Below are 14,225 nucleotides of genomic sequence, written 5' to 3'. Positions count from 1 at the left end.
GGTTATACAAGTCTAATTCATGCTTGATACAATTCTTTGGATCATGCAAGTCCCTCAACTAGAGAATTATGAGACAAATGGCAAGTGCATAGAGGGTTTCAAACATATCATGCTAGAACGATGCCATTTAGTGAATAACAAATTTTTTTTTTTTTAATTTTTTTTTTTTTACACAAAATTTTCAATCAAGTCATGTAAACATTCATCACAATCTCATCATAAATGTCCGGAAAGTGACTTAAGAACAAAAAGACTCAAAACAGAAAAGAAAACAAAATAAAAGAAAGTAAGAATTTAAGTGAAACGAAAAAGACTTGCTATCCCTTCCCAAACTTAGAAATAAACATTGTCCTCAATGTTAAAGAATTTAGGCATCAACAATGTTATAACAAGAAATAAAGGGATAAAAGTGTTGCATTCCTAAAAGGACACAAATTAATGTGCAAACAACCAATTAAAAATACCCGCAAGTGCACGAATCTAATGAAGTATAGATTATGTAAGTACGGGGTCGATCCCACGAAGAACTTGTCGGCTTCCTATAAGTTCTAATTTGAGTACGTAAAGAACACTAATTTAACACACCACAAATGCACAAATGCAAATTGGAAACTAAAAATGAGTAAAGAAATATAAAAGAAATGAAACAACACAAGAAACCAAAGAAAAACAGAAACAACACTTTCTATCACCCTTTTATCACCTATTTATCACATGTGAACAGTGCGACCGGTTGTGAACAGTGAACAAAATCAGAATTTATAACCAATAATGCACTTTTAGCTCATTTTCATTCTAACCAAGGTAAAATCTAAGAAAACACAAAAAGGAAGTAAAAAGCTATAAAATGTCAAGAACTAACTCAAAATAATAGGTGAATAACATGAAAAATCATGTGTAAAAATGAACCGAACAGGGTGGTAGAAATCCACCCGGGCACGAGAGTTGGTCGGGATAGAGTTGAAGGTGCGGCTGGGCAGATCTGGAAGGCCTTGAAAGTGGCGGGGCAGGTTTGGAAAAATGTGGCCGGGCTCGAAATGGGTTTATGCGGCCGGACTTTTGTTGCCCAAGGAAATGCGCCCAGCTTTTCTCGAATGGATGCGGCTGGAGCTTGTTGTTTGATCTCCAAAGTTGGGCCAAAAGGGTTTTTTTAAGTTGGAGGCTTGATTGACCTATTATATATACATACATATTATATTATGTTAATATAATATAATGCTATGGCGGGAATCAAACATATATATGTATTAATATATGTGTATTTGGGCAAAAAAGTGCGGCTGATGGCTGGGCTGTCATTGCCCTATTTTATATATATGCATATATGGGCATATGGAGTTGAATGGCGGCCGAATAAAGCTGGTGCTTTAAGAAATTTTGCAAATTGGGGCTGAAAGGGCTTTGTTGAAAGCTTAATATTATATATGTAATATATAGATGTGGCTGGAGCACCAATTGCAAACTGGCCTCCAAAATTGGGGCTGTAGGATAAAAACAAGCTGATATATATAATTATGTTTATATATATGAATGCAATTAGTTGGTGCTCTAGGAACTTTTTCGAAATGGGCAAACTGTTTGGAATGCCTGCGGCCGGAATTTAATTTGCATTATCTGATATTGCATTTATTTTATAGTATTATATATATAAATACAATTGTTTTGAAACTTGCATGTTGGCCTGAGCTTTCCTAGTCCTATTATATATTATATAATATATATATATATATAGAATTTAGTCTATATTATATGGATGGCAATATAGGAGAAATCGGATGCCCAAGTTCTAAGCCATCAATTTCAAGCCCAGATTTTCGGAAGATTATATGCACATGATGGAGGCTTCACAAGGAAAGAAATCAAGGGATTTTTTTATAGTAACTCCGAGTGTTCCAAAACAAGGAAGAATCAAGCATGTCAAAATATCAATGCAATCCTACGGATTTTGGGGGGCCTTGGAAGGAAAGAAGTTTTAAAAGAGCTGACCTTTGGCCATTCAATGGCCAGCCCATGGGCTGACGAGTGCCCTATATAAACCTTGCTCAATGAAGACATCAGACACACAACATCAGACAAACAAACCTATCTTTCGTCTCGCACTTTTCTTTTTCTAGACTTAGGATTTTATTTTCAAGCACCTAGTGTAGCGAGTTCTTCCTTTTTCTAGTGTAAGTTTCAATTCTTGTTCAAGTTATATTTTCGTGTCATTTAGATTCAAGTTTATTTCCATTGCTTTGCTTTTCATTGTTATCGCACTTTAATTAAGTTCAATTCCAAGTCTATTTTATTTTATCGTTCTTATTGTTCTTATCGCTTTTATTCAATTCTTGCTTTATTTATCGCTTTGATTTATTTTATCGCACTTTAATTCTTGTCTTTACGTTTATACGCACATTTAGTTTAATTGCATTATTTTTACTTAAAACCTTAAAAATCATAAAAACATCCGTACGAAACCTAACCATCCTCGAGCCCGAGGAAGTGAAAGAACCTAGGCCAAGAGGAGGTTCCTTGCTTGGCCGATCAATCATTTGATCAGAAGTTAGAAGCGGTTTATAGCACGGAGTATCTTAACACTTTTAATAGGTGTATTGTGGGCTTGGAGAAGTTGGAAGTGGTTTATAGCACGGAGGATGATACGTTGATGTTGTTGGCATCGTTGCCTCTGTTCTATGAACACTTCCGGAAGACGTTGATGATTGGCAAGAGCACTCTCAATTTTGAGGAGGTGTTGCAAAACTTGGTGCATCACGGGTTGGCTCAAAATTCTGGAGATAGCTCTCAAGGTACAGGTCTATTAACATGAACCGGAGAACGGGGCCGTTCAAGCAAGTGCAAGGGCAAGAAAGGCAATGGGAGGAATCCAAAATTCAAGGACAATGAAGGGTGCTTCAAGTGTGGTTCTACGGAATATTGAAAGTGGGATTGTCTGGTATGTAAGGAGAAGCGGAACAAGATGAAGAATGTCGAAAGTTCAAGTGTAGCCAATGATGAACTTTTGACGGTTACGGAAAATAAGCATAACGAGGACGTTGTGGTAAGTTCTTTGAGTAAGGGTTCTGCTTCAATTTGAATTTTAGATTCCGGATGCTCTTATCATGTGTGTTCAAATATAAGTCTATTTGATACATATGAGGAAAGGAAGGGTAGCCCTATGTTGGGGAGACAAATCAAGTTGTGCTGTTTTGGGCATGGGAACAGTGAATATCAAGATGCAAGGTAAAGTTGTTAGGAGCCTTAGTGAGGTAAGACATGTACGGGCACCAAGAAGGAATCTTATTTCCCTTGGCGTTCTAGATAGAGAAGGGTATTCATAAAAGGATAAATAAGGGAAGATCTTAGTTACACAAGGTTCAGTGGTGATTATGGGGGGGGGGGGGAGATTCAACTTAACAACGTTTATTACATTTTTTTTGGGAGGGGGGGGGGGGGGGGGTACAATTGCAAGTGGAGCAGAAAATTCTACCAGGGAGGTGTTTTGTTCCAAAGAAAAGTGGCCAAGAAATCTTACTATCAAGGAACCAGTGTAACGGAAAGAATCTACAGGTTTGCTCAAGACTAGTTGGGCAAGGAAGGTTAATCAAGGTTCTGTGATTAACAGTTCATCATCAAGGGTGCTTGATTTCAAATGTGTAGAAGTGCAGAGTCGAAGGATAAGGTTCACAATGGTGAAGTCAAGAGAAGGGATGATGGGGAGAATGTTGTCGGGTCGGTGGCAATCGAAAAGATACTTCTTACCAAAGTGGTCATGGAAGGGACTCCAAGGCGGGTGGAGTTTAACATAAGGGTTGAAGAATATGGGCATCAACAATAAACTCACAAAGGGGTTCTACTTGAGGTGGAGCCTTCATCACAAGCAAGGTCTGGGCCCAAGGAATCCATCAAACCGTCCCAAGGGTTTGGATGGAAGGACAAGGTAGATTCAACTACATTTCGGAGTACTTTTGGGAACATGAAGCGGGAAGGTTGGATGGGTGCTTAAATGAAAACGAAGGAGTTAGTTTATGAATCCAATAGCAAAGTTGGGGGCTGCGTGGGGGTTTATAGAACAAGGGTTGATATGCGGTTGGCATATCAAGGCATGTCAAGAATTCAAGGTTCCAAGAAGGCGAGGAACAAGGAGTTCGACATAGGGGATCTCTCTACTATACAAGAGATTTGGGTTGCCCAAATTTAGCATTGTGTGGAGCACCTCCACACCTAAGGTGCGTTGAGGCAAGAGGTTTCTTGCCATGGCGGAGCTCTTGGAAATTACTAGACTTGTTTCCAGGACGTTGAAGATGTTCTAAATGGTCAACAATTGTTCACGGGTGATTGATGGTTTGCTAAGGTGGAGATTGTTGTGTTTTGGCTCATAATATGATGTGGGAAGAAAGAAGAAGAACCAAGGGCTGCAAGGAGGAGCAGCAGGAAGAGGAGAAGAAGTTCCATGATAAAGCTACGATTGTAGGCGACTGGTTGCCACGGCTTGGCTACCTGTCGCCGTTGGCCAGGCGACCAGTCGTTTTTGGTAGAGAGCTTAGGATGATTTGTTGCTCCAAAGCGACTTGTCGTCGGGTTTGGATGACCGGTTGTCGCGTGAAAAGTGCTACACGTTGTTTGACGTTTTTGGTGTGTTTGACTTGGTTTTCCTATTATTTTGGGGTTTTCTAGCCTAATTTAATATGGTTTTGGTTTTCTATTTCTAGTGAAGTTGTAGCAAAAGTCCTGTGCATTATAAATAGGACTTTTAAGGCTAGGTTAAATAAGATGAGAAGAAAGGAGAATTCAAGAGTGAATTTTCAAGGGAGAAACACCAGACAGAATTCAAGGGTGTATTCTTGAGTGTTTACAAGGGCATTAAAGGGTTTGAGCAAGAGTGAGAGAAAAGAGTGTTAGATTTCTTACGAGAGTTAAGGGGGCTCAAGATTGTAACCAAAATTGTTCTTACATACTAGTGAATTTCTCGGGTGGATCACCAAGAGGACGTAGGCACTATGCTGAACCTCTATAAATCTTAGTGTTCTTGTGTGTTTTCTTTCTCTCTTCGGTGTGCATGTGTTTTATTCTCAAAGGGGTTTGTGTGTGTGTGTGTGTACGTGTCATCACATAGTTCATCAATGACAAGGTCTTGGAGTGTTTTCACATAACATACCTTGTTTAGGGAAGCAATTGTTCCAAACCACTACACCAATGGGTCCTTTGCTGATAAGGGTCATTGGTTGTTTTAAACATTGTGCCTGATTTTTTTATTTATTTATTATTTTTTAAAGCTATAGATAATTTGTAACCATTTGGCAGGAAGGCCAATTTTTACAGTCAACATAATTTGGTCGCATCCGCGTCAATTTGTTCACGTAAACAAAAAAAAGAAGAAGCAAAAAATGATACATATTATATCATGTTTGTGCTGAAATAATGTTCATTATGATTCATTGACAATACATAATCAGCAATACAACTCAAAATAAAACATAAATTGATCTCACGTCTCAATCATCTTTTTCAAGCATCTTTTCATGATGACCTCTAATAACGGTTCATCAAGTGAAAAGTTCACAACTTTGAGCACGCCCGCATTTTCCATTGTTCGTATTATCAAATCCATCCCCAACACATTCTATATAAGCAAAGAAATAGTTCTAGCTTGGACATTTTTACCCTTAATTTCGACACATCTACCAAGCGTTGCATTTCTGATAAATTATTTTCTGTAACTTTGTTGCAAGCTCTAACTACCTCCTTTAATTTTCAAAAAATGATGCTTCACCCTAGAGTATGACTCTTTAAAGTTGCATTGACAATCATGACACTTGAAACTAATGTCTCCTCTTTTCTTATTTGATTCAATTTTTGTAACATACTTCTATAGAGGAGCACTATCCTCATAGGATTGAGTAGCAAAAGAGGAGAAGCCCTCATTAGAGTTAGTATTACTCATTTTCCCTAAGAAAACTCCAATTAAAATTCTAAATTTAAAAAAAAAATCAGTTGAGAAGATGAACTAGACATATCAAACAAGAGAAGAAGAAATGTCACAAATTCTAATGTCCAATTCTTTGGTTAAGTTCTTTTAGATCCAACTTCCAAGCAAATATAATCACAACTAGGAAAAAAAAAAGGAGACGAAAAGAGGTGGAGGAAGTTGGGGGAGAAAGAAGAGCGGATGATAAGGTAATAGGTATAGGTATAAAAGAGTTTCGAAATTACAATCTTAACCCCAGATTTTTTTTAATTTTCAAATTGGTCCTGCTGTTTAAAAGAGTTTCAATAATTATGTTTTGATTCCAATTTTAATCAAAAGTTTCAAAATAGTCCATATCGTTTCTTGATCATGGCTTGAACTCTGTCGGTAAGTGTCTTTGGTTGTGTCCAAAGTGTGTTTGAGTCATGTACGAGCGTCCGACACTTCAACATTTCAACTTAATGAAGTGTTTATGTAACATAGCTTCCCACTTAATCATATTAATAACCATTCTGTTGGAATTTAATTAAAGTCAAAATCTTCATAATTGTATGTACGTGGACTAGAGTAAACAATGTTAGCAAATTAGATGAACTAAAAGAGAAAATTGGCATTCTAATTCTAAAAATGGTGTTTTATGAATTATGTGTCCATTATTTGTGATTGGTCACCAACAAAAAAAACACAGTTTCAACATGATGCATTGGTACGAAAATTAAGTTTTTTTCCCCTTCCATATAGACAAACTTAAGATTTGTCACAAAATTCACATATTACATATAATGATATAAAACCCCAACATCAAATGAAAAACATTTAAATTACATTTCTCTTTCTTAATTTGTTTTATTTTCGTGTGACGACGGCAAACCATCTAATGTGTGCCATGGAAGCTCATATTTTTTCCCATCATATGTCTCTATAAAAGTAAAAAATAATAAAACGAAAAAAATACAATAAAAGATACATAATTTAATTTAATTTTTATAAAAACAATAATAAATTTATTTACGTTGTGGATGAGCTTTCAAGAGATCCCTGTTGAAATCATGCCAAGGTTTTAGAGGAAAGAATCTTTGTCGAACATTTTGCACCATATTAGAGCACTTCCAGCAGTGAACCCTTTGCCATGGCAAGGGGGGGTTAGGGCAGCTACTATTCACATGAATAGTGGTTGCCCTTGCAAAAGGTTGTGGTGTTTCCACCAATTGCCATGGCAACAACTATTCACATAAGATATAAGGAGATAAATTTGTATAGAGTTTTGATGTGGGAAGTGAAAAATATGACTACGTAATTTTTTTTTTTTTTTTAAATCTGAATTTTTTGGTATTTTTTTTGGTTGCTGACGTCAGCAAACCTGGGCTTGAACTTAGGCTGAACTCCCCCTCGGGCCAGCCCAGACTACTGGGGTCCACCTCCTACCCCCCCCCCCCCCCCCCCCCCTCTCCCCTTCAGCCCGAGTCCAGCCTCCACTGCTGGACTTGCTCTTACTAGCTTTCATCTGAATCTGATTTGCCATGCTGTTGTTGTTGTTACCATTGAGCCCTGCCTCTTTTTCAGGCTGTTTTATTGGCATCAACTTCTTCATGTGGTTGACCCATGGGCACTTTGACAAGGTGCCGGTGTTTTCAACGCCTTCATATATAAGGAATCGCATTAGTGGAGCTCACCTTGATGTGATCTAATGTTTTTGTAGAGATAGAAAATTCTACAAATGAAGATATTGGGGGCATTACCACTATGTTGATTTCGTTAAATGAATTAAGGGTATTTTTGAGATAGTTTATGTTGGAAGCACTTTTGGTCATAAGCATATTTTCTAGAAATACTTTTCTGCTCATAAGCATTTTGTCTAAAAGCCCTTTCTATTTTATGAACGTCAAAATTTTTAGTACTTCCTATAGAGCATAAAGCGCTTTTGTTCGCCAAAACTAGTTTTAAGTTCTTCTATCAAACATTATGAGAAACTCTTTTAGTTGTTTAGAAAGTACTAGCAACGGTGTCCGCGCAATGTTGCGGGTTTTGAAATTGCGTCAAATGTGTATAAAGTCGTAAAAATAAGTAGGAAACATGGCTTTGTTTATATGTACATTGAGATCTAAATAGTGGCAACGCTCTGTGGAAACGAAACAGTGGGGAGAGTTAGCATCCAAAGAGAGAGGGGCAAAAAGGGAACATAAGGAAAATTTTTAAAAAGGGCAAAATCGACAATTTACTGTATTGCTGGAAAAAATAAGGCTTTGTAACAGTGAAATGGGGGTTTTTCTGTCATTTTACTGTTCAAAAAACAGTACTTATGAATAGTACCTGATTGTATTGGGCTTTAGTATATATATAATTTTGAGCTCCTACCGAAACAATCTTTTTTTTTTTTTTGGTCAACTACAGCTTTCAATAAAAGACCCAAAAGCTGGGGAGGAAACTACAAAGAAGAAACCAACAAAAGGAAGAAACATGACGTAGTGCATCAAGGCTAAACACGTAGCCCAGAAACTACAGACCATGAACGAGGCAAAATAAAAGCACTAATATGGTGGCCCAGGCAGGCCATCCCGGGAGAGAACAAGCACCAGGGAGGGAGGGGGCTGAGAAGCCCATCTAAGATGCCTCACCCTCAAATTGGCGATAGTTGCTGCCACATGGGCAGCTTTGTTGGCGGTGCGGGGAATCCATGTCCACTGAATGGATGAGAACCAAGACACCAACCTACGAATAGCTTGAATAAAGGGGTAGATCTTCCAAGGGATCGCCCTTTTTCTGTCTCTAAGAGACTGGACAACTACTTGAGAGTCACATTCAAGAACCACATCGTGATGACCCTGCTCCTTAGCAAGATGAAGACCACTAAGAACAGCCTCCGCTTCAGCCTCAATAGGGGCAGATCGCACGTTGATTCTTGATTCACCACCAAGTAAATCACCATTAGAGTTCCTAATGACACAGCCAACACCAGCAAGACCAGTGGCTGCATTCCACGCACCATCAACATTAACCTTAACCTTATCGCTGGGAGGAGGTCTCCAAACGGGGGTGGCTTCGGGATTAAAGGCGTTCCTCAACTCCATGGAGCTGCTGTCGGCCTCACCAATACACATCTCATGTAGACTGCTACAGCACTTTCGCAGCACAACCTCAGGGATTGGGTTCCGATTTTCAAAAACAGCGGAGCAACGCTCTTTCCAAATTTCCCACCAAAGAATACCCACAGTTCCCACAACCCTCATCATGGTAGCTTTGTCGCTTAAAAGTGATGAAGATAGACCATAAAGCCACACATCCAGCGTTGAAATTTGTTGAGCATTTGGTCTGTAGTTCAGAGGGGACCCCAACCAGACACAGTGGACCCAGGGGCACAACAGAAGCATGTGCTCAGGAGTTTCTTCAAATTGACCGCAAATGGAGCAGAGAGGTCTTGTGGTGATCTTTCGTTTGAAAAGATTAAGGGTTGTTGGAAGTGCATTCGAAATTGCTCTCCACATGAAATTTTTTATTTTCGGAACCACCTTCAAGCTCCATAAAACCTTCCAGGTGCCCTTATCAACTTGGTGAGAGGAGTTACCCGGTAACAACCTCATGGCATTTTTTTTGGCTATCGCCCAGAAATAACCACTCTTAACAGTGAGAGCTCGTATGTCCCACGGCCATACCAGCCTATCGTCTTCTTCAGGATTGCATAAAGGTATTGCCCTGATCAGAGACAAATCCCGCGGGTGGACCAACTGTTGAATAGGATCAAGATTCCAAACATTTGCCTCTCTATCAATCAGACCATTTACTGTTGTTGGAACGGCACCCATAATCGCTTGAGTAGGTGATGGCTTAGTTACTTGGTCGCACGGTAGCCAATTGTCTTTCCAGATGTCAACTTTGGTTCCATTTCCAACTTGCCACCTTGCACCATCTAGCATGATTTTTCTTCCCTCTAGTAAGCTAGACCAGATCCAAGATGGTCGGGGCCCTCGCTGGGCATGTGCAAAATCCGCATTAGGAAAATATCGTGCTTTCAGTAACCTGGCCCAAAAGGCATGCGGATTAGACCAAAGCCTCCAGCATTGTTTGGCTAATAACGCTTGGTTAAAAACCTCTAAGTCTCTAAACCCCATGCCTCCACCACTCTTTGCCTGGCACAGACCTTCCCAATTTTTCCAATGAACCTTCCTACCTTCATCAGTTGCTCCCCACCAGAAGCGACTTATCTCTGAGTTGATTGCTTTGCACATGGTGCTGGGGAACTTGAAGCACGACATTGGGTACGTAGGGACAGCCATGGCAACCGCCTTGATCAAAACTTCACGACCCGCCATAGTTAGAGCCTTAGCTTTCCAGCCTTGGATCTTCTTCAAAATTCTCTCAAGGACATACTGCAGAGCCAATTTTTTTGATCTTCCCCACATAGTTGGGAGCCCAAGATAGTTCCCCGGGTTGTTTGACATTGGCACCTTCAAAATTGCAGACACCTCGTTTCTCACATTTAACGGGGTATTTGGGCTCATGAAGATCACAGATTTTTCAAAGTTTATTCGCTGACCAGAGGCAAGGCAGTAACCCTCTAGCAATCTGTTTAGAGCTCTACAATTACCCTTGCTTGCTTTGAGGAAAAATAAGGAGTCGTCCGCAAAGAAAATGTGGGATAGGGTGGGTCCCCCACGACACAGCTTGATGCCCTGCAAAACACCCAGGTCGATAGCGCAAGACAGATTTAAGGACAAGATTTCACTTACCACAATAAAAAGATAAGGCGAGAGGGGGTCTCCTTGTCTTAACCCACGATGAGGCTTGAAATAACGCCCAACATCACTTAATCATTTAACGACAATTAGTGTGGCAATAATGCTTTTTACTAATTACAAATAGTAAGTATAAACTCTCTCTAAATTATTGGACCACATCTCGAGGCAGGCCCCAACAAAGTGATGTCTAACTTTCAAACAATTAAAAGCCGAAGGAAACTAAAACATGATTATGTTTATGAGAGAATAAAGAACCTCCAAAATCTTGCTTAATTTTTTCAATCTGGGTAGCAGAGACAACGATATGGTGGTGCACCTCTTTCTTCTCATCCCCAGCTCCCTTGTTCCAAATCTGCATTAAAACATAAAACCCATTAGGCACTTGCACAAATGCACAGAGAAAAAAAAAGAAGAAAAAAAAAGTGAGAGATGGATGGGTTGACTCCGTACCCAGGCCATTGTGCTGTGCGTCTTGGTTGGTTTGGTTCTTTTTCTTGTAGTTGAGTTGTTGAAAATGGGAGATCAGTGGAAAACGAGAAGAGATATATGGCGGGTATTTAAGGATTGTATTCAAAGATTAATTCCCATTTTCAATTTGAATGCTGTCATGTCATACAGGGTCTTTGTTTTCTTATTTTTGTGATGGAGGGTCATTGTTTATTCTAGAGAGGGAGAAGAGGGAGAAGAGGGAGGGGGAGAGTCATTGTTTTATTTTATTTTATTCATAGAGTCATTGTTTTTTGTTTTTTTTGACATTTCCTATTGAGAGAGGCGATACTAAACTCACACAGACTACACAAATACTAAGACTCGAACCCTAAAAGTCATTATTTATTCTAAATAGACTGGTCATTATATATATATATAAAGCAAAAGGCAGAGAATGGTGAAACATTCAAAATACCAGAAAATACCCTTGGTTAATGCAAACATTAAGAGTTGAAATTTTTAATTAAATGAGGATAATATGGTAAATTCACACTTTTTCTATATCTATATATATAAAGCAAAAGGCAGAGAATGGTGAAACATTCAAAATACCAGAAAATACCCTTGGTTAATGCAAACATTAAGAGTTGAAATTTTTAATTAAATGAGGATAATATGGTAAATTCACACTTTTTCTATATCTATATATATAAAGCAAAAGACAGATAATGGTGAAATATTCAAAATACCAGAAAATGTCAATTCGGTGGCCAGTGCCAACCAATTGATATGGTCCGGTTGAGTTGCCAAACCCTAACTTGAAGTCTAAATAATTTTATCCAAGGTTAGAATTAAATTCGTTTTGGTTGAGTGCAAGATTAGGGATGGCAATGGGCCAGGTATGCCAATACCATCCTCGTCCCCACTTCCCATCCCCTGCCTCCCATCCCCCACCCCATTTAAGCTGTTTCGGGGAATCCCCGTCCCCGTACCAATCGGGGGGCTATCCCCCATCCCAGCCCAAATCCCCTATTTTTTGAAATGATCTTTATGTTTTCAAGACAATCATCCATAATATGCTAATGAGATAAGAATTGATAATCAGCAGGTATAGAACAAACTGCAAATTAGATCCAATCACAGCATCATATGATCTATTGCACATAAATATAGCTGTGAATCTCATGAAATTTATTATCAGTAATCAAGACAATTTTTTGGGTGGTTAAATTAGAAGTTGAAGAACAGGGTTAGGACTTTGGAGGGCAAGAAATAGTTAAGATCTATTTAAACTAATTTCACAAAAACTTACAATATTGATTCCAAGATACATTTGCGGAAGATGTATGAACCAAAATGCCAGTCTTCTTTATTTACCTGGAATGAAGTATTAAATATAATAATTATTTCACTATAACACAAGGGTATTATATTATATATTTATTAATTTGAAAATAAATATATAATTATCGAGTTGAGTTCGGAGACGTGAATGTGAATACCATTCCTTACCCATACCCGTTTTGCCCCGAAATCAATTCCCATTAGGGCCGGGGGCCCGACGATGATTTATGCCATCCCTACTCAAGTTAGTCGAATCATGTTTATTTGGGTCGAGTAAGGTTAGACTCAAGCCCATAAATGCAAGCCCAATCTTACATATGTTAGAGTTCACTGCACAAGCCCAAATTCGAATTGTATGGTCATTTCATTTGATGCGCTAGAAGAAATCAATGTGTGGGGCGTTGTGGTCCGAAGACGTCTGCGATGATGATGCTCGAGCAGCTCAACAGATACTCTGTCTCTCTCTCTGTCTCTCTGTCTCTCATTGCAAAAGCCACGAGGAAGGCGAGTTTGGGTCCACATAGCATGGCCTGCCAGGCAGCAAAAGCTTCTTTTAGTCCGCCCCGTGATAAATAAAAGAAAGCATCCTCTCGTCCTCTTTAAATCCAACATGGAACCTGCCCCTATCCCCACCTCCTTCCCCGGGCAAAAAGAGGAAGAGCCCACGCGACTATCCGGTCCATCTGTTCATGCCCAGGTGTTTTTCCAGTACAGTACGACACGTGGCAGCCTCTGATTACTTGAGACATCAAATCCCACGTGCTTAGGCGCTTTGCATCACGTGGCCCTGACTGATTGGCGCCATTTAGTACTAGGGCAGATATATAGCTAGTGTAATAATAGGAGGATACTGTTACATGTCTCTCTCTGTTTTTTGGATGATACCATAATAATGGAGCTCGTCAAATCCTTATCCGTTCATAATACCACAAAAAAATGGTTGCCTTTATGTTCTTATCTATCACCATCCCTCAATGCTTTTGTACTATTTTCACACTTTTTTTTTTTGTCACTCAATATCTTTCAACGACGTAGTTACGAATTTCAATACTTCAATTTCAAAAATTTATACGTTCTTTTGTTTGTATTATTAGAAAATTGAAAAAAAAGAAAAGAACTTTCTATTTTATGAGGTCCGTGTGTTAGGTACATGTTTCATTTACAACAATACAAACTACATATTTTTTGCTATATACGGGTATATTCCTTCTCAGGACGCTTTGATATGTTTTGCCAGTCAATTTCAACCATCAACTCACACAGATTTTTATTAACGTGTGTACAGATCTATAATTTTATAACATAGCACCTCATTTTATCTAGAAAAAATGTGTGTACGCTAACACTTAAAATCCTTGTAAGAAGCCAATAGGGTCTAATCGAGTCGAATCTTTATGGTATCTTAGTAGTATGTGTGAGAAACCCCCCTCATTTTGTAATTTAAACTATCGCTTGTATTAAAAAATATATAAATAAACACATACTAGTGATGTATCAAGTCAGAATAATGCAATCCTTTTATTTTATCAATTATCCACCAGGTGAAATGAAGAAAGTAATCCGATGTGTCGATTTCTGCTTTAATAATTAATCAGATTTGATAAATAAAAAAAATTCGGCACGCACGCGCACATTCTCTCTCCAGAAATATCAACAATATCTGCTTATAAATCCTCGTAGCACTTGGGGAAGTTTTATGGCAAACACTAAGAGAGAATATACTGCAGCCCTTGAAACTTTGAAAATGGGAGCAGAACTAGCACAGATGCCAATAT

General features: G+C 38.8%; 1 protein-coding gene across 1 annotated transcript; it reads right to left on the bottom strand.

The window, feature by feature from the left end:
* Nucleotides 1-6,634: 6,634 nt before the first annotated feature.
* LOC148294037 (uncharacterized) lies at nt 6,635-11,332 on the bottom strand. The gene is made up of 6 exons (XM_088254321.1): nt 11,128-11,332; nt 10,933-11,029; nt 7,443-7,582; nt 6,957-7,050; nt 6,796-6,863; nt 6,635-6,658 (listed from the first exon to the last, which is right to left on the bottom strand). Exons 1-6 carry the CDS (start codon nt 11,134-11,136, stop codon nt 6,635-6,637), a joined length of 432 nt encoding a protein of 143 aa, XP_088110447.1. The 5' UTR covers nt 11,137-11,332.
* Between the last annotated feature and the right edge of the window lie 2,893 nt (nt 11,333-14,225).

Source organism: Prunus avium, chromosome 6 (assembly GCF_965620075.1).
Source record: "Prunus avium chromosome 6, drPruAviu1.hap1.1, whole genome shotgun sequence".
In the NCBI taxonomy this organism is placed as follows: Eukaryota; Viridiplantae; Streptophyta; class Magnoliopsida; order Rosales; family Rosaceae; genus Prunus; species Prunus avium.
This window is presented reverse-complemented; position numbering and strand designations above follow the sequence as displayed.